General features: G+C 34.1%; 1 protein-coding gene across 6 annotated transcripts in view; it reads right to left on the reverse strand.

Moving 5' to 3' along the window:
• The window catches only part of LOC126755217 (death-associated protein kinase related), a 130,959-nt gene that overhangs the window by 20,500 nt on the left and 88,677 nt on the right, over positions 1–21,782 (reverse strand). For all 6 annotated transcript variants that reach the window (XM_050467617.1, XM_050467619.1, XM_050467616.1 and 3 more), the window contains exons 3-4: positions 1,432–1,522; positions 843–1,046 (exon numbers count right to left, since the gene is read on the reverse strand). In XM_050467617.1, coding sequence (XP_050323574.1) covers positions 843–1,046; positions 1,432–1,522 — 295 coding nt within the window. The remainder of the gene's footprint in view (positions 1–842; positions 1,047–1,431; positions 1,523–21,782) is intronic.

The raw sequence follows: 21,782 nt of genomic DNA on the forward strand, positions 1-21,782 counted from the left end.
GATCCCTGAGAGGCTAACAAAAGTTACAACTGTTTACCAAAATATATGTATTTCATGACTAAAAGCAATATAAATTTATTTATGGCATAGTTCTGAAAATAAAAAGGTTAAAGAATTAACTCCAAAATTTTCTTTAAAATATTTTTTTTTTAAATTTCTTTGAGATGATTGAATTTCTGATGATGATTATCAGTACAACTATGACGTGTTAAGATTTAATAATATTTCATAAGCTAGCTTCGTCGCTGATTGCATAAAGCTCAGATCTCTGATTGACTATCAAAGGCTAGAGTCTTTAACTTTATAATATGCATTTCATGACTAAAAGCAATATAAATATGCTTATGGTATAGTTCTGGAAATACAAAGGTTGAAAAAATTAACTCCAAAACTCAAAATTTAAGATTTTATTAGAAAAAATTTCTTTAAGTAGCAGTTTGTGATAGATGATGATGATTGTGAGTATAACTAAGACGTGTGTCAGATTTTTAATAATACTAGATAAGTTTGCTTCGTCGTTGATTGCATAAAGCTCAGGTCTTTGATTGACTATCAGAAGCTAAAATGCTTTACTGTTTAATATGTATTTCATGACTAAAAGCAATATAAATATATTTATGGCATAGTTCTGGAGATATAAAGGTTGAAAAAATGATCTCCAAATGTTCATTAAAAAGTTTTATGGAAAAAAATTTTTTTTTGGTTGTAGTTTCTGATAGTTTCACATCTATATTTATAGGATTAATCAATTCACTTAAATTACTTATTTAAATTATCACTTATTTAACTTTTTTGAGCTAAAATTATTTTAAATAAACACAAACTCGAAATTAGCTACTTACAACTCCAGCACGACGCACATCATTTTCTGATGCTCATACGCGGCGTATAATTGTATAATGAGATGATGTTGCAGTGAGTTCATAATCTCCACCTCACGTTCCACATTGCGTCTGTCTTCACGCTTGGGGATGGGCACAAATTTGGCGGCCAGCTTCAAACCATTCTCCTTCTCTTGGCATTTGTAGACCGTGCCGAATTTACCTCTGAAGAGAATGATTATGAATGGCAACAAAATTGCGTTAATTATGATTATGTATTAAATTATATACTATATATGTATATATGTACGTGAGTAACAAAGCAGTAAAGTGCTATAATAAATATTGTTGAAGCTACTAGGAATGTAAACTTTTGAAAAAAAATCTAAATTTTTGTTAGGTTTAATTATTAACGGTAATATTTGTAAGCTCTGTTGATATTTTTATTCATCCCTATGGTGCTATATTTGCCAATAAACTACTCCTTTGTGTATTACAAATTTGCACAAATATTATAACGGTATTTTTTTTTAACTTAGTAAAGTCATAACTTTCTGAAATTGACATTTTAAACATTTTTTTATATTTTCTTTGTCTCTTAAAAACTCACCTGCCTACTTCGCTGAGTATTTCGTATAATTCATTTGCATCGACGCCACGTTTTATGGTTACGTCCCGATAGGGAAATACCGGTTCAAGTTCTGGAAAAAAATAAATAAAAAAGCGCAAATTAAATACCAGTATTAAAGACTAAGAAAAAAGATTTAATTGTATTTCATTAAAATTTAAAAAAATAATTAAATTATTTCATTAATGGAGACTTATTTTTGTGAATTAAAATATTCAAAACCTTATCTTTTTCTTAGAAAATTTATTTATTTTTAGTTTTAAGAGTTAAATGTGAAATAGACATTAGATGTTTAAAGCCTTTCGCGAAGCAAAAGTTTCACAGCAAACAAAAGTTTGTCAAATATAATAATATAATAAACTAAATTTAAATAAAATTCCGAGCTACCTCGTTGAAGAGCTTTCAAGTTGAAAAGCTTTATGAACTGATGTTTTCAAAAGCTTTCGAACGAATTAATATTGATCTAAAAATACACTTAATTTTATTCTTTCAAGCTTTTAAGTTAAAAAGCTTTATGAACTGGTATTTTCAAAAGCTTTCAAAGAAGTAATATTGACATAAAAATATATTTATGTTCATTCTTCTTGGGAACAAAATTTTTTTTTTTAAAGTTTTGATAAGATGGTATAGTTTAAGCTTTCATTACATTTTTTTTTTCATTTTCATCAGGAAACAATCCATTTTATTCATCCATTGACTTTTGCCAAAAACTTTTTCGATAATGCTAACCGTAAAAACAAAACAACATATAATTTTTGTAGACATAAAAGGTTTAAACTAAACACCAACAACTTAAAAAAACTTTTAAAGCTTTCATTCAAACTTAAAAATAAGCTTTTAATGGACAATACTTTACGGACGCAGTCAAAATAACATATGTACATATATTTTTACAATTTAATTATGAGCTGAAAAATTTTTATTTTAATTTTCTATTTCTGTGAACTTAGACAAAAGCTCTAAGAACGTGTTTATGCGACATGGATTTGTTCTCCAAAGTTCGAAAGTTTGAAATAAAATTTTTGTTTTATTTTAAGGGAGAAATAATAACATGGGGGTGAATCAATTAATACAAAGCTTTTAGGACTTCAAACTGTGCTTCACAAAAAGAGCTTACAGGAGTAAAAATCTATTACGGATTTAATTCCAGTTGTTTATATTTCTATAACTTATTGGAAGGTATTTTATTTCTGCTGAATGCTTTTTCAAAAGCTCTATGAAAGAGTGTATAACCAGAAAAAGTTCACGGACATTCGTTTCGTTCTTTGTTCCAGAGAACTTTCACAAAAGCTCTTTGATAACATTTACATCACATAAATTTGTTATTTAAAGTTTAAGAGTTTGATGTACAAAATTCTTTCATAAGAGAAAAAAGCCTAAGCTTAAAGGTCAATAAACTAATTCGAACATTTTAAAACTTCCAACAGTACTTGAGAAAAATAGTTTACAGAGAAAAAGTTGCCTTAAGGATGTGGTATATATATATTTTTATAATTTGCATTTTATGCTGAAAGCTTTCTCGAAAGCTGTATGAAAAAGAGCAAGCGTAAAAAAGCTTACTGGTATAAGTTTTGTAATCGAGGTTTACAAATATTTATGTGACGTTCGCAAGTCCACGAAGCATTAGAAAAGCTGACGAAAGCTTTCACGAAAACCCTATCGAAAAGGGTAAAACCAGAAAAAGCTTACGGAGACAGGTTTTGTTACCGGGTTTCTCTAAGTATTTAAGTAGAAACTTTCAAAAGGTATTAAAAAAGCTACTGAAAGCTATCAGGAAGACTCTATAAGAAAGAATCTACCTAGAAAAAACTCACGGATATTTGTTTCGTCATCGAGTTTCACAGATATGCAAGTGAGATATGAGTATTTTCAAGAAGTAATAAAAAAAGTTGATGAAAGTCTTCACGAAAGCTCTTACGGACATTAGTTCTGTTATCGGTATTGATGAATATTTCAAAAGCGTAGAAATTTCCAAGAAGAATTAAAAAAAGTTGCTACAAGCTATCACGAAAGCTCTATGAAAAAGAACATACCTAGAAAAAGCTGAGCGAAACTTGCTTTGCTATCGAGGTTCATAATTTTTTAAGGGACGTCGGCTTTTGCAAGCAATATTAAAACAAAGCTGCTGAAAGCTTTCATGAAAGCTCTATAAAAAAAGCATACTTAGAAAAAGCTCACAGACATTTTTTTTTTGTCATTAGGTTTCACATGTATTTAATTCACATTGGAATTTACAAGAAGTATTAAAAGAGTTGGTTAAAGCTTTCATGAAAGCTCCATGAAAAAGAGCATACTTAGAAAAGCTCACTAATATACGTTTTGTTATTGAATTTTCCTAAGTATTTAAGAGAGGTAGGAATTTGCGGGAAATATGAAGAGAGTATTGTAGTTGAAAAGCTCAATGAAAGTGTTTTTGCTGATCACTATGAAGACATATTGATGTTAATTTGAGTTTCTTTTATTCAAATTTCATTCAATTCGTTTTAAATTGGAATTATGTTTCATAAATAAATATTTTCATTGAATTAAAAAGTTTTGTTGTATAAAGAAATCGTTAAAGCTTCCATTGATCGCTAATAAGCTCATTTACACTACTTATAAGATTATTATCTTTCTTCTATTTGAATTAATTACCCTTAAATATATTTTATACAAATTTCGCGGCGTTTCTCATTTAATTGCGTGCCTTTAACCTTTAGTTTGGCAATTCAACTCAAACAGTTTCGGCCAATGTCGCTTTTCGCATAAATTTAGCCAATTAATTGGCAACGACATGATGATAACGAGGATGCTACGCCACATATATTACTATGTTCTTATACACACACACAACAATTACAAACACATACATACGTGCTGAAGTAACCGCACGAAACACGACCACAAGCATATAAAGCGCACCATTTCGTCATCAAACGAAGTAATCATTTGTCGTGGTCGTCACCGCTTTGTCCTCAAAATAACGGCTCAATGGGCCAACGCACTGTTACAAATGGTTTGCGGTGAAAATTTGCCAAACCAATTACAAGCAAATTAGCAATATTTGAGTGAAAGCTCACTTACAACAAAACAACCAAGCGAAATTGCGGCGGAAATTTATTATTTGACATTTAATTGCCGGTCGTAACTTACGTTGTAGTGGGGGAGGGTGGCAAGATAGCGGCTGTACGTACATACTATATATAGCATATATTATGCCTTAAACTGAAAACACTAAGGGGACGCCAGAATGCTTTGGACGAAGAAAAGATTGTTTATTATTGTGGACTAACTATGTCAGTTCTGGAAAAAATCTGGAGAAGACTAGGCCATGTTTACTTTGTTTTTTTTTTGTACAAGACTGTATTCAATATTTTAAGATAAATATTGTATTTAGTTCCGCACAGTAACGGACTACTTTTCAGAAGCTTATGATACAGGCGTTTTGACGAGTTGTCGTACAAGAGTTTCAACTGACGGTAAAAGCTCAGGATTCATCAAAGCATTTCCATTCCTTGCAATGTGATTGGAGCATTTCTAGAATACTGGTGAATACTCTAATCCACCAATGGATCAAGGATGTTAAGTAAAATTGTTAACCATATTGAAAAGATCAAGAAACAAAGCTGAAAATAGAATCTTTGGAAGAGAAAAAGTTACCTTAAGGGGCCAATTGATATGGGAGTTCAGCAGCGGCATTTAACCGGTTAACCATTTTAGGAACGCCCTGAAACAATTTAATTTTTCAGACTTGAAAATGTTAGTAATAATCACAGACATTTCTGGTATTAGCTCTCGACGTTCCAAACTGAAGACGTATAATACTTTTACTTTTTTCGTGAAGAAATTTCAATGTTTTTGTTGGTTATATCAAACATGATGATGTTCCATAAAATAATGTGATCTCTTCATAGCTACTTTGATAACTAGTTCATTAGCAAGTTCTATAATATAATAACGAGCAACTCGGGTTTGATAATTGCGGTATGTCTGACGATGGTCTGAGGATTCCTGGGATATAATTTGATTTGAAAATATGGTGTTAATTCTCGGTGGTCTGAGAACTCCTGGAATTTGCAATAAACCCTACCAAAGGAATTTAAGTTTACAAAAGTAATTCATCAGCATGTTCCATAGAGAAATCTCAGCTCAACATTACCAGCTTATCGTCTGACGACCTTGAGCTGGTCTGTGGTTTAAAGATCTCTAAGATATAATTTGATTTGCGAATAGTATATCTAAAGGCATCTTAGGTAACAAAAATTATAGATGTTCCATAGAGAAATCTCATCTCTTCATTGCTAGTGCAGCTTGCCGTCTGGTGAATTATTCAATAAAGAAAACCTAAAACACAGACAATCAATTTTTTAACCAACTTGAGTCGTACAATAATGAATTCAGCAGAAATTTCGAACTTGAACTCGTTTTCGGGTTCCTGGCCAGGGAACCTTCCTGGATGAAGGGCTCCTGGAGTCCAGGGTTCCTGGTATAGAATTTGATTTTCTGATTCAAAGAAGACAGGGAGTGTGAAATTTGGATCTGTCGCTAGAAATTTTTCAAGTCCAGGCTTCCTATTATAGAATTTGATTTTCCAATAACGATACAAAGCAGCAAAGGAGTGTAAAATATGGAAATTTCGTTCTGAAGCTAAAAATTTTTGAAGTCCATCTCTATTCACATAATAGCGAATACAGCAGAAATGTCGAACTTGAGCTCGTCTAAGGGTTTCTTGCATAAAATTTGATTTTCAAGTAACAATGCAAGTGTGAAATGTGAAAATCTGGATCGGAAGCTAGAAATTTTTCGAGTTCAGGGTTCCTGGTATAGAATTTGGTTTTCAAATAACCTAAAAAAATAGCCAGGGAACGTGAAATGTGAAAATCTGGATCTGAAGCTAGAAATTTTTGGTGTCCATCTCGAGTCGTATAATAAAGATTTCAGTAAGAATATGAGTTTGAGCTCGTCTAAGGGTTCTTCATATAGAATTCGGTTTTCAAATAACCATATAAAGATGTCAAGGAGCGTGAAATGTGAAAATATGGATCTGAAACTAGAACTTCTGAAATATAGAGAAGGAAGAGCTTACGATAATTTCGCACCGTTATTTTTTTGGAGTGCCGCTTCAAAAAAGAAAAACAAAAATACACTAGTTCATGACATCAGAAACGTAAGAAGTAGTAGCCAAACTTCCATGGATATTGATTTCCATCGCCTATCTTGCATATATCAAGCACGCAATTCATTACAAATACAATTTTCTTGCTATTAGCAACAAAAAGACATGCAATATTTGCAAATATTTTTGGAAAATCAAGTATACTCACATAAAATATACACTCGAGGTTGGAAATATGCATGAGCTTCACAACTGCCCAACAACAAATAATATAAGCTCTACACTGAACACTGTTATGTTTGTATTCGAGAGCATATTTTCTAATAAATTTTTGCAGCAATTTGCTTAAGTGCTGTTACTTTGAGTCAATTGTAGCTTACGTGGCCTCTGTTGTAGCAGAGAAAACTGCTAAAATTACACATATTATCACACTTTCCTATATATGTATATATGTCTAGGTGAATGCAGCAAAAATGCAGTGTCAATATTGCTCTTTATTGAATAAATTTCAAAAATTCTTGTACGCTTACTATTTCTGTGCCATTTGTTGTTGTTGAGAATTTTTTGTATTGAAATAACTTTGCTGGAGTTTCACTGAAATTTGACCCAATTCTAAAAGAACGGTACTTATAAAGCATGCTAGAGAACTCTAAATCTCTTTGCTGGACGATTTCAGAGGACTCAGTCGCTTTTGACCTTAAATTCGTAGAGTTTCACAGCATTTTTTAATAAGTTCTTCAAAACAAAAAGTTACCTCTCATACTCAAGTACCATCTGCATCTCCTTCTTGCTTTTTAGGGATCTTTGTGCATCAGAGTTGTTCTGAAAAACATATCAACAAAGACAACCAACTGTTTAGGGGTAAACAGTAGGAAGTCAGAAGTATTCTGAATAGATTATCACCTGAAACTCAAAAATATTTCGGAAATATTACGTCAGGGAAGTATATCAGGCTAGGAAGGATTACGGAAGACCTTAACAAAGTTGTTTCGTAGATAGTTGGCTTATAAGAGATAGTATTTCAAATGAGTCTTTAAGTGAAGCTATTTTTCATAACAGAAATTCATTTGGAGACTCGCCAGTGTCTGCAACCCCTTTTAGAAGAATTGAGTGGCAATACTTTAAATGAATTTCTGATTTGAAAAAAGGGTGTTGTTAGAAGACTCTGCCATTTGTCTAAAGACTTCTATGGTTCTTAAAAACAGTCGAGAAAAGTGGAGAAAAATACTCAACTTCGCAACAAGTTGGGAGTAATTGTATATCACTTATATAGCTCATTAGCCTACCAGATTAACCTAACCCAACCTAACCCATATACCAACGACATGAGACAACATGAAGACCTAGCGTTTCGTAAAGGTTGCTTAAAAGTGTTTCAGCAGAGAATCTAAGCAGATATTTCATTAATAATTTAGAATCATAGGATTCACCGAAGACCTGCAAAGTGTTCAGAGAATTTCTAGCATACTCACGAAGGTATGATCCAGGTTTATCGTCTCTCTAATGTAGTATCATAAGTAAAACAGTGGATCGTATTCTAAAGACTAAGCTACAAGGCTGAAACAAGTGGCTTTAAAAGAGAAAAACAATGGTCAGAAATGGAAATCAACTGGTCGGGGATTTCAGCAACGGCAGGTCGTTTCAAGATGTCAAAACTGCCGTTCATCTAAACTGTCAATATCGGTCCACTATAGCATATAGCTGTCATACAAACTAACCGATCAAAGTTCTTGTAAGGAAACATTTATATTTATGGAGGGAATTCATAGTTCTAACGCTTTCACAATTAAATCAATACTCCCTCATACGAGATATTCAGAGTCAGTATAGCGCATCACTAAACTAATTTGTTTCGTCACAACTCTAAGCACTGGAATTCATACCCGCACAGACAAAGTAGATGCTTCGAATAAATTATGCTGCAAAATATGTAGAATTTCTGCAAATGTAAAATAAACCTCGCATTATGCTCACATTTGCATGACTAACGGCATTGCTGTTATTGTTGTTATGTCTATTGTGAAATATTTCAAGTGGCGGTTGCACGCAAGTGGAATATGTATTTGATTCTTATACTTGAACTCACTTGTCCATGAACACAAGCTGAATAGATACCGTCACTAAGGTAAAGCATACATTCGGGCGCGTAGAGAATTGAGGGGAGAGAGAGGGAGGAAGAGACACAAAATTGGTCTGGAAATAAGATTATATTTATTAAGGCGGTATTATTCTTGTTTCTGATTACTTTTCAGTTCCAGCTTTCATTACAAATTCTGAGGTCTTAGTCGATATCAATCTGGTTCCAAGGTTAGTTGTTTGAAAGGGGAACCGCAAGAACGTTAGACCTCCAGACCGGACCCATACCAACATTTCATATTTCTGCTCCTTATTAATATTATTGATGTTGTCTTTGATTCTTGTTATTCTAGAGGACTGAATCCTGTTTTAAGAAGTCGCTATACAAGCTCTACTATGTGCTAAATGGAGTTCAATAAATTTTATACAACATATGTACATACATATGAGAATTTTGTTTGCTGGTTTACCGGACTATTTTAGTGTATTTTCGGTAGAAAAAGCTGCAATTAAGGCAGCAGAGGACTTTCTGGTCCGAAATGCAGCTTCTTTCTTTGCGAAGATAGTAGCATTGAGCTCGCAAGTGGTTAAACTTGTTAAAGTTAATCAAGGAGTGTTTGCCTTCACTAGAAATATCATCAAGCTACTTCATCATCAGACTCGTTTTGGTGCCTAGTTAAAACTGAGTCGTTGGAAACTGCAAAGCAGATAGCTAGAAGCTAGCAAAAGGCCGCATCCGTACCACGTTCACATTGGAGTGGCCACGAAATTTATCTCCGTTGTCATGTTGCGTTCTAGCACTGGACCAATGGACCTTGCGTGCACTTAGGAGGCAATGGTAGACGAGATTCTTCTGGTCTAGATTAGAGCTTAGGTGATTTATTGAACTGCTTGTCCAGTGCACAGTTCATCTTCTTACAATCGTAAGAGTTCTTGCTGGTATTACCCGGTCGGTATTCAAATTGTAGGGGTAAAAATCCAGTCGGACACAAATTGTCAAAGTTGTATGGGAAAATGTTACGTAGAAATAACCAGACACTTTCTTCTTCATTTTCCAGCCTTTGCAAGTCTGAATTTGAAGCATTTCCGCAGTCATACCTTCGAGGAACTAGAAGACATAGCCGTTACTGCCATTGGCCGCCTCAACAAATCTGTGATTAAGTCAAAGTACTTTGTCGATTTGCGACGGTCTTTATGATCAATTTTATTGGAGCTCTCTGAAACACAACGGACAGGCTTTATAAACTGTCCAAGTGAGATCTCTATTAGGATCGACGATTCAAAGCTAACCTAACCTTTTCAATGTTTGGTAAACATATCCTGTGAGTTCTGTGTAAAATCGAATCGGGTTTTAAGATTGGATCCATACCACAACAGACAATATCAGCCCGACGACAATAAGCTTGGCTTAATCATCTGTACCAGAGGGCAGATCGAAAATAAGTTACGGAAGAAGGAAAACGCTAAATATAGGGAACCTTAAGAAAGAACTAACTTCGAGAACTGAAAGTGGAAAGTATATTTCCCTGACTATGCCGAAAGTTCGAAGAAGTTGCAACATACAAACAACATTAAACTCTTCATACTTCAGCTGGAATCTAAGAAACCTTTTCAAAAGACGGAGAACAATGCAATGGCTGTTTCCTTGAAGAGTGGGGTTCGTGTAATAGGTTTGGGTACGGAACTGGAGAAGAACTGTCTACTCGAGTTAGAGATTTTATTTTCATGATAAGGGTATAAAGATTAGAAGTTTAAAGAGTTTAATGAAATATTAGACTCTAAAATCGGTAAAATTTCGAATTCGTGGAAGAAAGCTCAATGAATTTTTAGAACTTCGCGGTCTCTAAATTAAACATGCCTTACTACATATTACGAGTATACCCTATTATTTGCTAAACATTTGAAAAAGTTATAGCAGCGGCTATAATCTTGTCTATCAGTTGGAAGAACTGTTGTGGAAGATCGGTAGCAGATAAAACTAGAAGTCTCCAACTTCCATCAAACACAGCAAGCAATCTCAGGCCTTCGAGCTTATGGGAAAGTTTCCATGAATCGCTATTAGTCGTTCAAAGCTGATCTTTAATGTTTAGGACCGTAAATTCTGCGAAATCTCATATGATGAGTCGGCCTTTGGAGCGGTCGTGAGTAAAGTTTTGCGGAAGATTTATGGTTTTTTGAATATTGACGAACGAGAGTATCGCAGCCGATAGAACGATGAGCTGTATGAGGTATGCGGCGACATTGACATAGTTCAGCGCATCAGCGCCAGTGTTGGCTAGGTCATGTTGTTCGGATGGAAGAGAACACTTCAGCTTTGAAGGTTTTTGATCCAATTTCCTTCGGTGGACCTAGAGGAAGACGAAGAGCTCCACTCCGTTTGAGAGATCAGTTGGAGAAGGATCTGGCTGCACTTGGTATCTTGAATTGGCGCCAAATAGCGAAAAGAAGAAACGACTGGCGATCTGTTGTTAACTCGGCTACATATAACCCCGTAAGCGGTGTCTACGTCAATTAAGAATAAAATTAAGTCTCATAAATGGCGGGTCAGAAAAGTTGTGGTTCGAATAAGAAGCAAAGTCCAACCATATTTTTGGCTGAGCTCATTAAAAAGCTAACGGATATGAAATATGAGGACCTTAAAGAGAGAGAGAAATACTTGTATACCTAACTTAGTACATTTCTGTCCTGTCTCCAACTTTATGTAAGTACATATCTTATATAATCATTATTTTGTACCTCTACCACTCGCATCGTTTCTTGCACGTAAATTAAATAACGACCTTATTGTGTTTTCTAACTTTGTTGTGTGTCACTCGTGGACATTCGTGCACTTGAGTGCTTTGCACACACATGCAAACATTCGCAAGTAATGCGGTAATTGTGTTAGTAGTTTGTAGACACACACACAAATACGCAAAGAGATAGGTGTGCGAACAATGGACACACATATACACACATATACATATGTGACAGAGCAAATATATGGAATGCAAACGCCTGAAGTGCAGCGACTGTCGGCCAAAAGGATGCCACACATTCATAACAAAAGCGCAGAGACTAAGTGGCTTAACAATTGTTGGAGAAAAGGATAAGCGGACATATGAATACAAAACATGGCAGACTTATGCAAATTTGCCATGTGTGTGTGCGTGTGTGGGAATGCGAGTGCGGACGTGTGTGTTTTGGAGAGCACGAGTGAGTTGACATTTTTTAGCCGCTTGACTGATCAAAGTTTATACAGCTGTAATTGTACTGAAGACACCAACATTGTTGCATAACAAGAACGCATACAAATATGTATGTATATATATGTATATATATAAGTACATATACATGTAGATTTATAATGGAAGTGCTGCATTAGTACGCAGCAAGTTGCATTGTTGCATTAGTTGTGGACTAAAATGACTTTAAAGTAGACGGAAATGGCAAAGAATTTTAGTTAAAGCGAATTCCATGTTATTTGTTGGTGATTTTATTGAGGTTAGGTGTTCTCTGTATGTGACAAAGTGCTATTATTTGCATTATTATTGAGCATGATTAACATTTTAGCTTATTTAAAGGACAAAAAATGCAGATGCTAGTAGCTTTTAAGACGATCATCATGTAAATCAGGTGATAAGTGGGTAGAATTTTGAATTTTAGTAGCGATAATCGCTCCCGAATCCTCTGAATATGAGTTCCCGTTATAAGGAGAAGTTTTTAGCCAAGTTTCTTCTCCACTTTGAGAAGATTGTCAAGTCTTTTTCCAACAAGTTGGAAAAAACTATGCCTTCAGCATTTTAAGTTTACCACTTTCAGCTTCGAATATATAAGGCCAGTGTGGGTTCCGTTTTCCGAAATGGGAATCTCACCTGACCTCCTTTAGCAGAGAATATTTTAGGTTAGGTTGGGTTAAGTTCTTCGAAATGGGAAACACACTTGACCTCATTTAGCTTACAATATATTAGGTTAGATTAGTTCTCACTTCACCTCTTTTAGCTTAGAATTTATTAGGTTAGGTTGGGTTAAGTTCTCCGAAATGGGACTCTCACTTGACCTCCTTTAGCTGAGATTATATTAGGTTAGGTTGGGCTAAGTTCTTCCAAATGAGGATCTCACTTGGACTGCTCAAGCTAATCCATTGTGAAGCTATCGAACAAGTACTGGAAATGCGGAAGTCACTAAAAACGAAGTACAATGAATTTTCCGAAAGTGCGGACAGGCGAATCAAAACGATATGAAATGCCATAAGTACATGTAGGATCGCCAAGATCATGTGCAAGAGTCGCTTAGGAAAGCTCACATACTTTTTACGCACACGGTTTCGAAAAGACTGCCGGACGACTGTTGGCTTATTGACAGGGCACAACCATATGCGAGCCGGATGGGCATAGGTAACGACGATACATGCAGAAAGTGCAGAGAAGTAGGCATGAGTTTGACGCCAGAACATCTCTTATGCTTCTGTCCAGCACTTGCCTTATATATCTACAGGGTTTGTCTGGAAACTAATAGAACTAAGTCGATGTAAAGAAAATGATTGAACCAATCGTTAGAATTCTTCAAAAACTTTCAAAATAGTTAGCCTCCTTCTGCGACGATGCAGCGCTGCCAGCGCGATTTCCAAGCATTGAAGGCGTCACGGAAGGCATTCTCCGGAATTGTGTTCAGAGCCGAGATGCATGCTGCGTGGATCCCCTTTCATCGACATTTTCAGGCAAGGAAACAATAAAAGTCCGGCTGGGCTGTAGGGCGGCTGCGGAAGCATTGGGATGCCGGCCTTGGTTAGGTAGCTGTTCACAAGAAAGGCGGTGTGAGCTGAAGCGTTGTCGTAGTGCAATTTCCCATCGGCTGCAATGTCTTGCGCATGTTCAAGTGTTCCGCCACAATGTCATGAACCACAGATTTTGATAAATTTAACATCTGGGCAATCAAACGAATACTTAGTCGACGGTCTGAGTTCAAAAATTTGCGCACACGAGTCACATTGTCGGTGTTTATCAAAGTCGCAGGTCTCCCAGCACGGTCTTCATCAGTGACCTCCGAAACACACCACTTCTTGCTAGAGCAACGTCTGGGTAAGCCTGCTTGCTCAAATTTACCAAGTTTCACATAGAATTTAATCGCGTATCTCTGCTCTAACGAACGCTGCATTTTTGGACTCTCCAGGTGTTCGGAGACAACTGACCCGCCGCTCATTTGTTAGCTAGGAACGCCCTCTACCGAATACAGTCGGTGCGCGCACGCTTCGAAATACAAACGCGGCAGAAGAAAAGCAGTCCTATTACCAACGAAACCAGACGGTCAAGAGATCGTTGAAGACATCCCTCGTTCTGGACGACCTTCGACCTCCTAAACTGATGAAAATTTAAAAAAAGTGAAGAATATGGTGTTTGAAAATCGCCAGGCAAGTGTTAGAGAGATGGCAAGAGAGCTCGACGTTTCTCGCGAGTTCGTTCGAATGATTTTGGTGGATATTTTGGAGTCAACAATCATTGGAATGGAGGGAAAAAACGAGCCGAAACCAGCGAAACCATGCCAAAGCCGCTTAAAAATCGTGGTGATGCTCATGGTTTTTTCGATATTCGAGGTTTAGTGCATCATGAGTTTGTTCCGGAAGGACAGACCGGCAATATGGAGCTCTATTTGGTAATATTGAGGCGTATACGTGAGAACATCCATCGAAAACAGCCGGAATTGTAGAAGAACAATTCATGGTTTTTGCACGATGATAGTGCCCCATCGCATCGAGTCACGATTGTGTCCGAATTTAAAGCCAAAAACGCTATGAATATTATCGATCAACCACCGTATTTACTATATTTGGCTCCGTGTGATTTTTTGTTCCTCCCCAAACTGAAATTGTCGCTCCATGGAACCTGTTTTCAGTCGATCGAAGAGATAGACCAAAATTCTGTGAAGAAGCTGAGGGCCATCTTAAAATGTGCTTATGAAAAGTGTTTCGAGTATTGGAAAAAAGTGGCATAAGTGTATTCTATTCTATTGGTGCTCTTTGAAGAAACAATATGTAAAACACTAAATCTTATTGAAAGTATTTCATAACTTATCACGGTGGTAACTACAAGATAGAGAGTTGTTGTTGATATTCCCAAAATAAATAAAAATAAAATAAAATAAAATAAAATAAAATAAAATAAAATAAAATAAAATAAAATAAAATAAAATAAAATGAAATAAAAAGAAATTCTGTCAACCGAAATAAATTACTTTTCGGCGAATTTCCGACGACCTTTCAAATGCATCCACTCTTATTTATCTTATTTATACGAGTGAATATGCATCGTATATGAACATTTTACATTGCCTTTCACACAATTGCACCCAAAAGCGTGTAACCGCAACATATCACGGCGCCAACAAGTATGCAATGAAAATGTAGCAAAAGTGTAGTCTACCTTGCGGCGCACTATGTACTTTGGCGTCAATTGCAAAAGTTCGAAATGAGCTAACGGCACACACACAAACATACACACGCACACACTAGAATTGCGCATCAGGCGCTGAGCGGTCGCTGGGACGCCTGCTGTGCCGAGGTTAAATGCGCGCAAAAGGAAAAACGGCAAAGTTCGAAAAAGCCTGCAAGTAACGAAGCGGAAGTGAGGAGCGCAAAGTGAGTTTTGCCAGTGAGCGCGAAAAGCGTGTGCGACTTGATTGCGTTGTTGCACACACACGCAAACGCATACATAATACTTGCACTCGAGTCGAGTCTATAAAGACATGCAAATAATTGCGTATTCATGCACGCATGTCTGCGCCCGGATGGGCTGCGTTCGAGTGCACTTTGCCTATAAACTAAGTGGTAGCGCATATAACGGTGCAAGTTGAATGTCTAAATGAATTTTGGGGTCTGTTCGGTTTCAATAAAATTGTAGCAAAATAAAATTGGAAAATTTTTGAAAACGATTACAGTTGTCGTATGGTTGTTTGATAGCGTTGCCACATTTTTTTAAGGTATTTAGGCTTTAATAGCGTTGCCATGCCTAATCTAAACATATTGTTTTTTTTTTTAATTTTGGGCCTCTGTTCTACAAAATTGTATGATTTTGGAATGTTAGAAAATTTTTGTCGTAGAGTTGCCATATTTTAAAAATTTTCTAAATTTAAAGATTTTAATAGAGTTGTCATGTTTGATCAAAACTTTTTTTTGGGATCTGTTCGGCTTCTACGAAATTGTAAAATTTTGGAAAATTTTAGTCGTAGAGTTGCCATATTTTAGAAATTTTGTATAGTAAGTACATAAGTAAAAGATTTTAATAGAGTTGCCATTTTTATTTTATTTTTGATTATAAAAATATCTTTTTTATAGTACAAAATAATTTTTTTATAGAGTTGCCATATTTCAATAAAATATATTTTTATAGCAAATTATGCAATGCGTTGTTATAGACTCCTTGGTGTTAAATAGCTATATTTGCATAAAATATATTATTTTTTAAGTTTTATATTATATTATAAATTTGCTATTGCAGACCATTTACTTAGAGCTGCCATATTAAAATATTTTTTTATAAAAAAAAAAAATAAATACAAAGCATATTTTTATAAAATAAATAAATAAAGAAGAGTTGTCGTTGTCTATGTTTTGGGAAGAGTTGCCAGATTTTATGAATTTTGTTTGGTAGTAAACTATAAGATTTTATGAAATAAACAGAAGCTTTTGTTAGAGTTGCTATATTTCATTAACATAATTTTTTAAATATAGTATGAATTGTTAATAGAGTTGCCATGTTTTATTAAAATAAATTAAAATATTCAATTGTTGTAGAGTTGTCATTGACTTTATTGTGTAGATTTGATATGTTTCAATTATATATCTTTTTTAGTAAGTTTTACATGGTTTTATATATTTTTTATATGGTTGCCATGGCTGTTTTGGATGGAGTTGCCATGTTATGTATATTAATTATTTTTATATAAAAATTTGCTTAGAATATTTTTAAATAAAAATTACAATATTTTGAACAAAAATAAATAAGAATTTCCACTGACTTTGTTTTGGATAGAGTTGCCATATTTTATTAAAAAAATTTTAAAATTAAAAACAAATTGTGTTTTCTTAGTCTACAGTTGTAATGTTATATTAAAATAATTAATTTTAGAGCATAAAATTAAGCTTTTGGCAGAGTTGCCATATTATTTGATAGTGTGAAAATAAATTTTTTAAAATAATTTATATAGTGTTCATAGAGTTGCCATGTTTAAAAAATTGAGAAAGTAAATAGTTAAGATTTTCGCAGAGTTGCCTTTTTTACATAGTTAAAAAATGTCTTTGTTTTGCGTAGCGTTGCCATGCTTTATTAAAAAAATTAAAAATCAAAATTTTTTCGTGTTGTCATAGTATTCTGGTTACAGTTGTAATGTTTTATGAAAATAATTATTTTTAGAGCAAATAAAGTAACATTTTGGCAGAGTTGCCATATTATTTTGGTAGTATTGCCCTGTTTTAATATAGTACACAGATGCTTTTGGTAGAACTACCATCTTTAATAAAAATAAAGTTTTTAAGTAAATTATATAGTGTTAATAGAGTTGCCATATTTAAAAAAGTTTAGAAAAATATATGTTTTGTATTGTCATAGTCTTCTGGATACAGTTGCAATGTTATATTAATTATTTTTTTATAGGTCAATAAAAGTAAGAGTTAAACAGAGTTGCCATATTTACATATTTAATTTTTTTTAATGTAAGATATAAAATCCTAATAGAGTAGGCATATTATTAAAAAAAAATTATTTTTTAATTTTTTTAAATATTTTTAGTTCAAAAGTAGTAAGATTTCAGCAGAGTTGCCATATATACATAGTTAAAAAAATTGTTTAAGTAAGTTATCTAAATAGAGTTGGCATACAAGTATTATTTTTAAAAGTTAAAAAAGTAATTTTTTAGAGTTGCCATATTATTTTGATCGTGTTGCCACCTGTTAGTAGACATGTTTGCTTCAATAAAAAGATTCTTGTTTATTCTAAAGCATTTATAAATAAAAAAAAAATATTTTTTTATAAAACATAATTAATAAATTTTATTATGTATTGAAATTTATTTCATTAATTCCAGCCGTACCCCCTGTAACGCCCACACACTAAAAATACATTTATGCACAAATATACGCATATTAATACACATGTGCGTGTTGGCATGCAAATAAACTCGAAAATTTTGTGCGCACAATTTGCTTCGTTAAAATACCCCGCCACCAAGCGCGGCGCTCCAAGGCCTTCAATGCTCTGCAGTTCAACATACAAACGCACATAAGTATGTATGCAATTAATATGCGTATACTTGTTGATGCTGGCAGCTCGCTCAAATAGATTTCATTAGGAGTGAAATGTCAAAAAGGATTAAAATGCGTGAGACTGCCAGCCGCTCAACCCGTTGGCGTCTCAAACTCAACTTCGCCCGCCAACAGCAGCGCTCTGCCATTCTTGGCTCCACCATGCACGCAGCCGTGCCAACCATTCGCGTGGCCTTTTTATGCATGCCGCGCAGCGCTGTTATGCGGTCGCACACATTCGCATATGCAACACACGCCCACATACATACATACATGCAATCTGTGTTTAGGGCGCTGATTTTCCGCACTTCTTGCAACGAAATTTCTAAATCTATATTTGCTTATAAATATGCAAGTAAACAAGTGTGGGCATGTAGTTGTCTGCGTTTGTGTATATATATATGTGTGTGTGTGTTTTGTTCAAGTATTTGCTTGTGCCATCAACTGCAGCGTCTAATGAATCGTTTGTGCTGACTGCAGCGCCTGAGTGTATGCAATGCATTTAATTGGATTTTCGGTTCTTTAATGCAATTTAATTAAATTTGTTATTCGTTTATTTTATAAAATGTGAATTAAACAAATATGCATGAGCTTAACTCACTGTCAATGTGCATATTTTGTTTTTAGTTATGTCACGGATTTATTCAATTTGTTTGTGTTAATTTTTCATTGTTCGAGATTTGTTGATATTTCATTTGAAAGGAGATAATTTTTGAGTGTTATTTTTTATAGCAAATAACGCTTTAAAGTTTTTGAGTGTTATTTTTTATAGCAAAGTAAGCCTTGAAGCTGTTTTGGTCATATCGTTTTGAGGTAATCAACCAAAAATTGTAATTGGTGTGGCATATAATACTTCCCTTCTAAGATATTTGATCCCTGAGGCTTCTGGCTGCTGAAAATTATTCTCCCATAACTTTAGTATGGCTTACGAAATAACTTTATTAGTAAATTATAACGCAATATAATAACAAAAATAGTTTTCGAAAAAATATTTCACATCCTTAAAATGCAAAAAACTGAGCTGAGCTTAGTTCATGGCTTCCTATCAAAGTTTTCGCATTCCAAATGAACTTTATGGCAAATTATACGCACAGTTTATTTTAAATTAAGCTATAAAAAATTAAAAGCAGTGCTGTTACAACTTGAACACTCTAAAATCAAGTAAAAAAGAAGCTACAAAATACTCATTTTAGACAATGGTGGCTATGAAAGTGGAAACATTTGGTTGATGGTTGTATGAAAAACAACAATTTTTTAACGTTTTAAGGAAAATATTATCAAATTATAAAAAAAATATATAAAACCCGTTAACTTCGGCTGAAAAAAGCTAAATAAACTTCATGGCTGCTTTTGTTGTAGTATAAAAGTGCATGAAGTGAGCTTTATTTTGAATTTGATTGGCCGATTTGTAAGGCAGCTATATGCTATAGTAAACCGATCTGCACAAATTCTTCGGAGATTGCAGAAATGCATTTAAAACTAGTTTATACCAAATTTCGTGAAGATATCTCGCCAAATGAAAAATATTTTCATATAAGGACCAGATTTTAATCGATCAATTTGTATGGCAGCTATATGTTATATTAATCCGATCTAAACATATTCTTCGGAGATTGTAGCAATGCTTTGGATGATAATTCATGCCAAATTTCGTGAAGATATCTCCTCAAATGAAAAAGATTGCCATACAAAGACTTGATTTTGGTCGGTCAATTTGTATGGCAGCTATACGCTATAGTAATCCGATTTGAACAAGTTCTTCAAATATTATGGCAATATCTTTGAAACTAGTTTATACAAAATTTCGTGAAGATATCTTGTAAATTAAAACAGTTTTTCATACAAAAACTTGATTTTAAACGATCATCTTCTATGGCAGCTATATGCTATAGTAAACCGATCTCAACCAATTCTTCGGACATTACAGCATTGTCCTAGAAACTAGTTTATACAAAATTTCGTGTAGATATCTCGTCTAATGAAAAAGATTTTCATACAAAAACTTGATTTTGATCGATCAATTTGTATGGCAGCTATATGCTATAGTAAGCCGATCTAAAAAATTTGTACAAATATTAAAGCGTTGTTTTACGCAATTATCTGTGCCAAAATTTCGTAAAGATATCTCGTCAAATGAAAAAAGTTTTCATACAAGGACTTTATTTTTTTCGTTCAGTTTGTATGTCAGCTATATGCTATAGGTTGTCCGATAACAACGATTCCGATAAATAAGCAGTTTCTTGGCTGGGAGAGAACGCGTGCCAAATTTCAGTTCGATATCTCAAATACTAAGGGACTAGTACGCGTATATGCTCGTATACAGAGACAATACTGATGGACAATTCTAAACCAACTCAAATCGTCACGCTTCTCATATATATTTTTTATATTATATAGATAAGTTTATACTCTATAAGGTCTCCGCCAATTCCCACTGCATTTTTACAAACTTCGTGCCTAGCTTTATATACCTTATTGAGTGTATAAATACCTCTAGCACTCATTTGCATGTCAGCCACTGTGCTTTAATCCAGCAAATACCTGCAATATACCGAAAACTCTGCACAAAAACTTATCAACACATCACTTAACGCGTATAAATTAATTCAAGTTTTACCAAAAAGTTTCACTTTTTTTGCACGCTATCCGGCCAGCGCTCAAATGGCAACAAATTAAAGCGGAGCGCCAGCGGAAGAGACATTTAAGTGAGGCGTAACACGGTGGAGTGAGCAATGAAAAAATCTATTTAACGACTTAAGTTGATAAAATGAAAGTGGAAAATATGTTAACACGTTGAGTGGTAGACACTTGTTGTTGCTACCCTTGTTGTTGTTAGAGCACACATACCTTTGCAAACATACCCATGGCGTGTATCGTTTCCTTGTTGTTGTTGGAAAGTCGCTAGTTGTCACTGGCAGTTAACTATTTTTGCAGGTTGTTGTTGCTGCTATTGTAATTTGCTTGCTAGCAACACGCAGCAAACAAGCAACACCACAAAACAAACGTGCAACCGGCACTGTAGTCGGTGTTGCTTGGGGTCTACAGAAAAAATGCAGCGACAAATAAATAAATGAAAATAACGGTTGTGTTAAATATGCAGAGCGCGTGAAAGTGCTGTGAGCACAAAAAATTATAAAAATTTTAAAATATGCACACAGTTTAAAGGGTAGTAGCAGTGAAATTTTGTGTTTGCTGCGCAGCCATTTCAGGTTGCGTATACGCCAGGGTGTATGCGCCTTGGTGGTTAGAGCGGGTATGTTGCTGTAGTGTTGTGCTCGTCGAAGTGGCATATTGAAGTGTGTAGTTTTTTGAAAGACTTGAAGTGAGTTAATGGTTATACATATATAATATACAGTTAAAAGATTAAAGGGGAATTTAGAGAATTTTTTATAGTTAAAGTCAAAAAAGTAAAATTCTTTTAGACTTATGTATGTACATATGTACATATGTATGTAGCTTCGACAAAAAGAATCCATTTATTTCAAACTGTTTCCAAACTATTTTTAGTAGAGTCTATTCTATTTTAGAAAATATTTAAAAAACAGTTTTATTTAAAAAATTTTTAAAAATGTGGCATCACCAAAATTAAAATTATGAAGTTTTATTTTTAAAAACTGTAAAAAATAAAATGTTGAAAAGAGTTAATTTTTTTTTATTAGAAATTGATATGTCAACCCCAAATCATTTTTTTTTTTGGTTTAATTGGCAACTCTATTTTACTGTTATATTACTGAAAAAAATAAAATGAACGAAAAGTGTTATCAGAAGCAAAAAAAATTATGTTCACAAAAATATGGCTTTATAAAAAACCTAAAATTTATAAAAAATAAAAAAAAAATGTGTTATAAATTTATTATAAAAAATAGTTCCAAAAAAAAACTTAAAACA

Source organism: Bactrocera neohumeralis, chromosome 4 (genome assembly GCF_024586455.1).
Source record: "Bactrocera neohumeralis isolate Rockhampton chromosome 4, APGP_CSIRO_Bneo_wtdbg2-racon-allhic-juicebox.fasta_v2, whole genome shotgun sequence".
Classification (NCBI taxonomy): Eukaryota; Metazoa; Arthropoda; class Insecta; order Diptera; family Tephritidae; genus Bactrocera; species Bactrocera neohumeralis.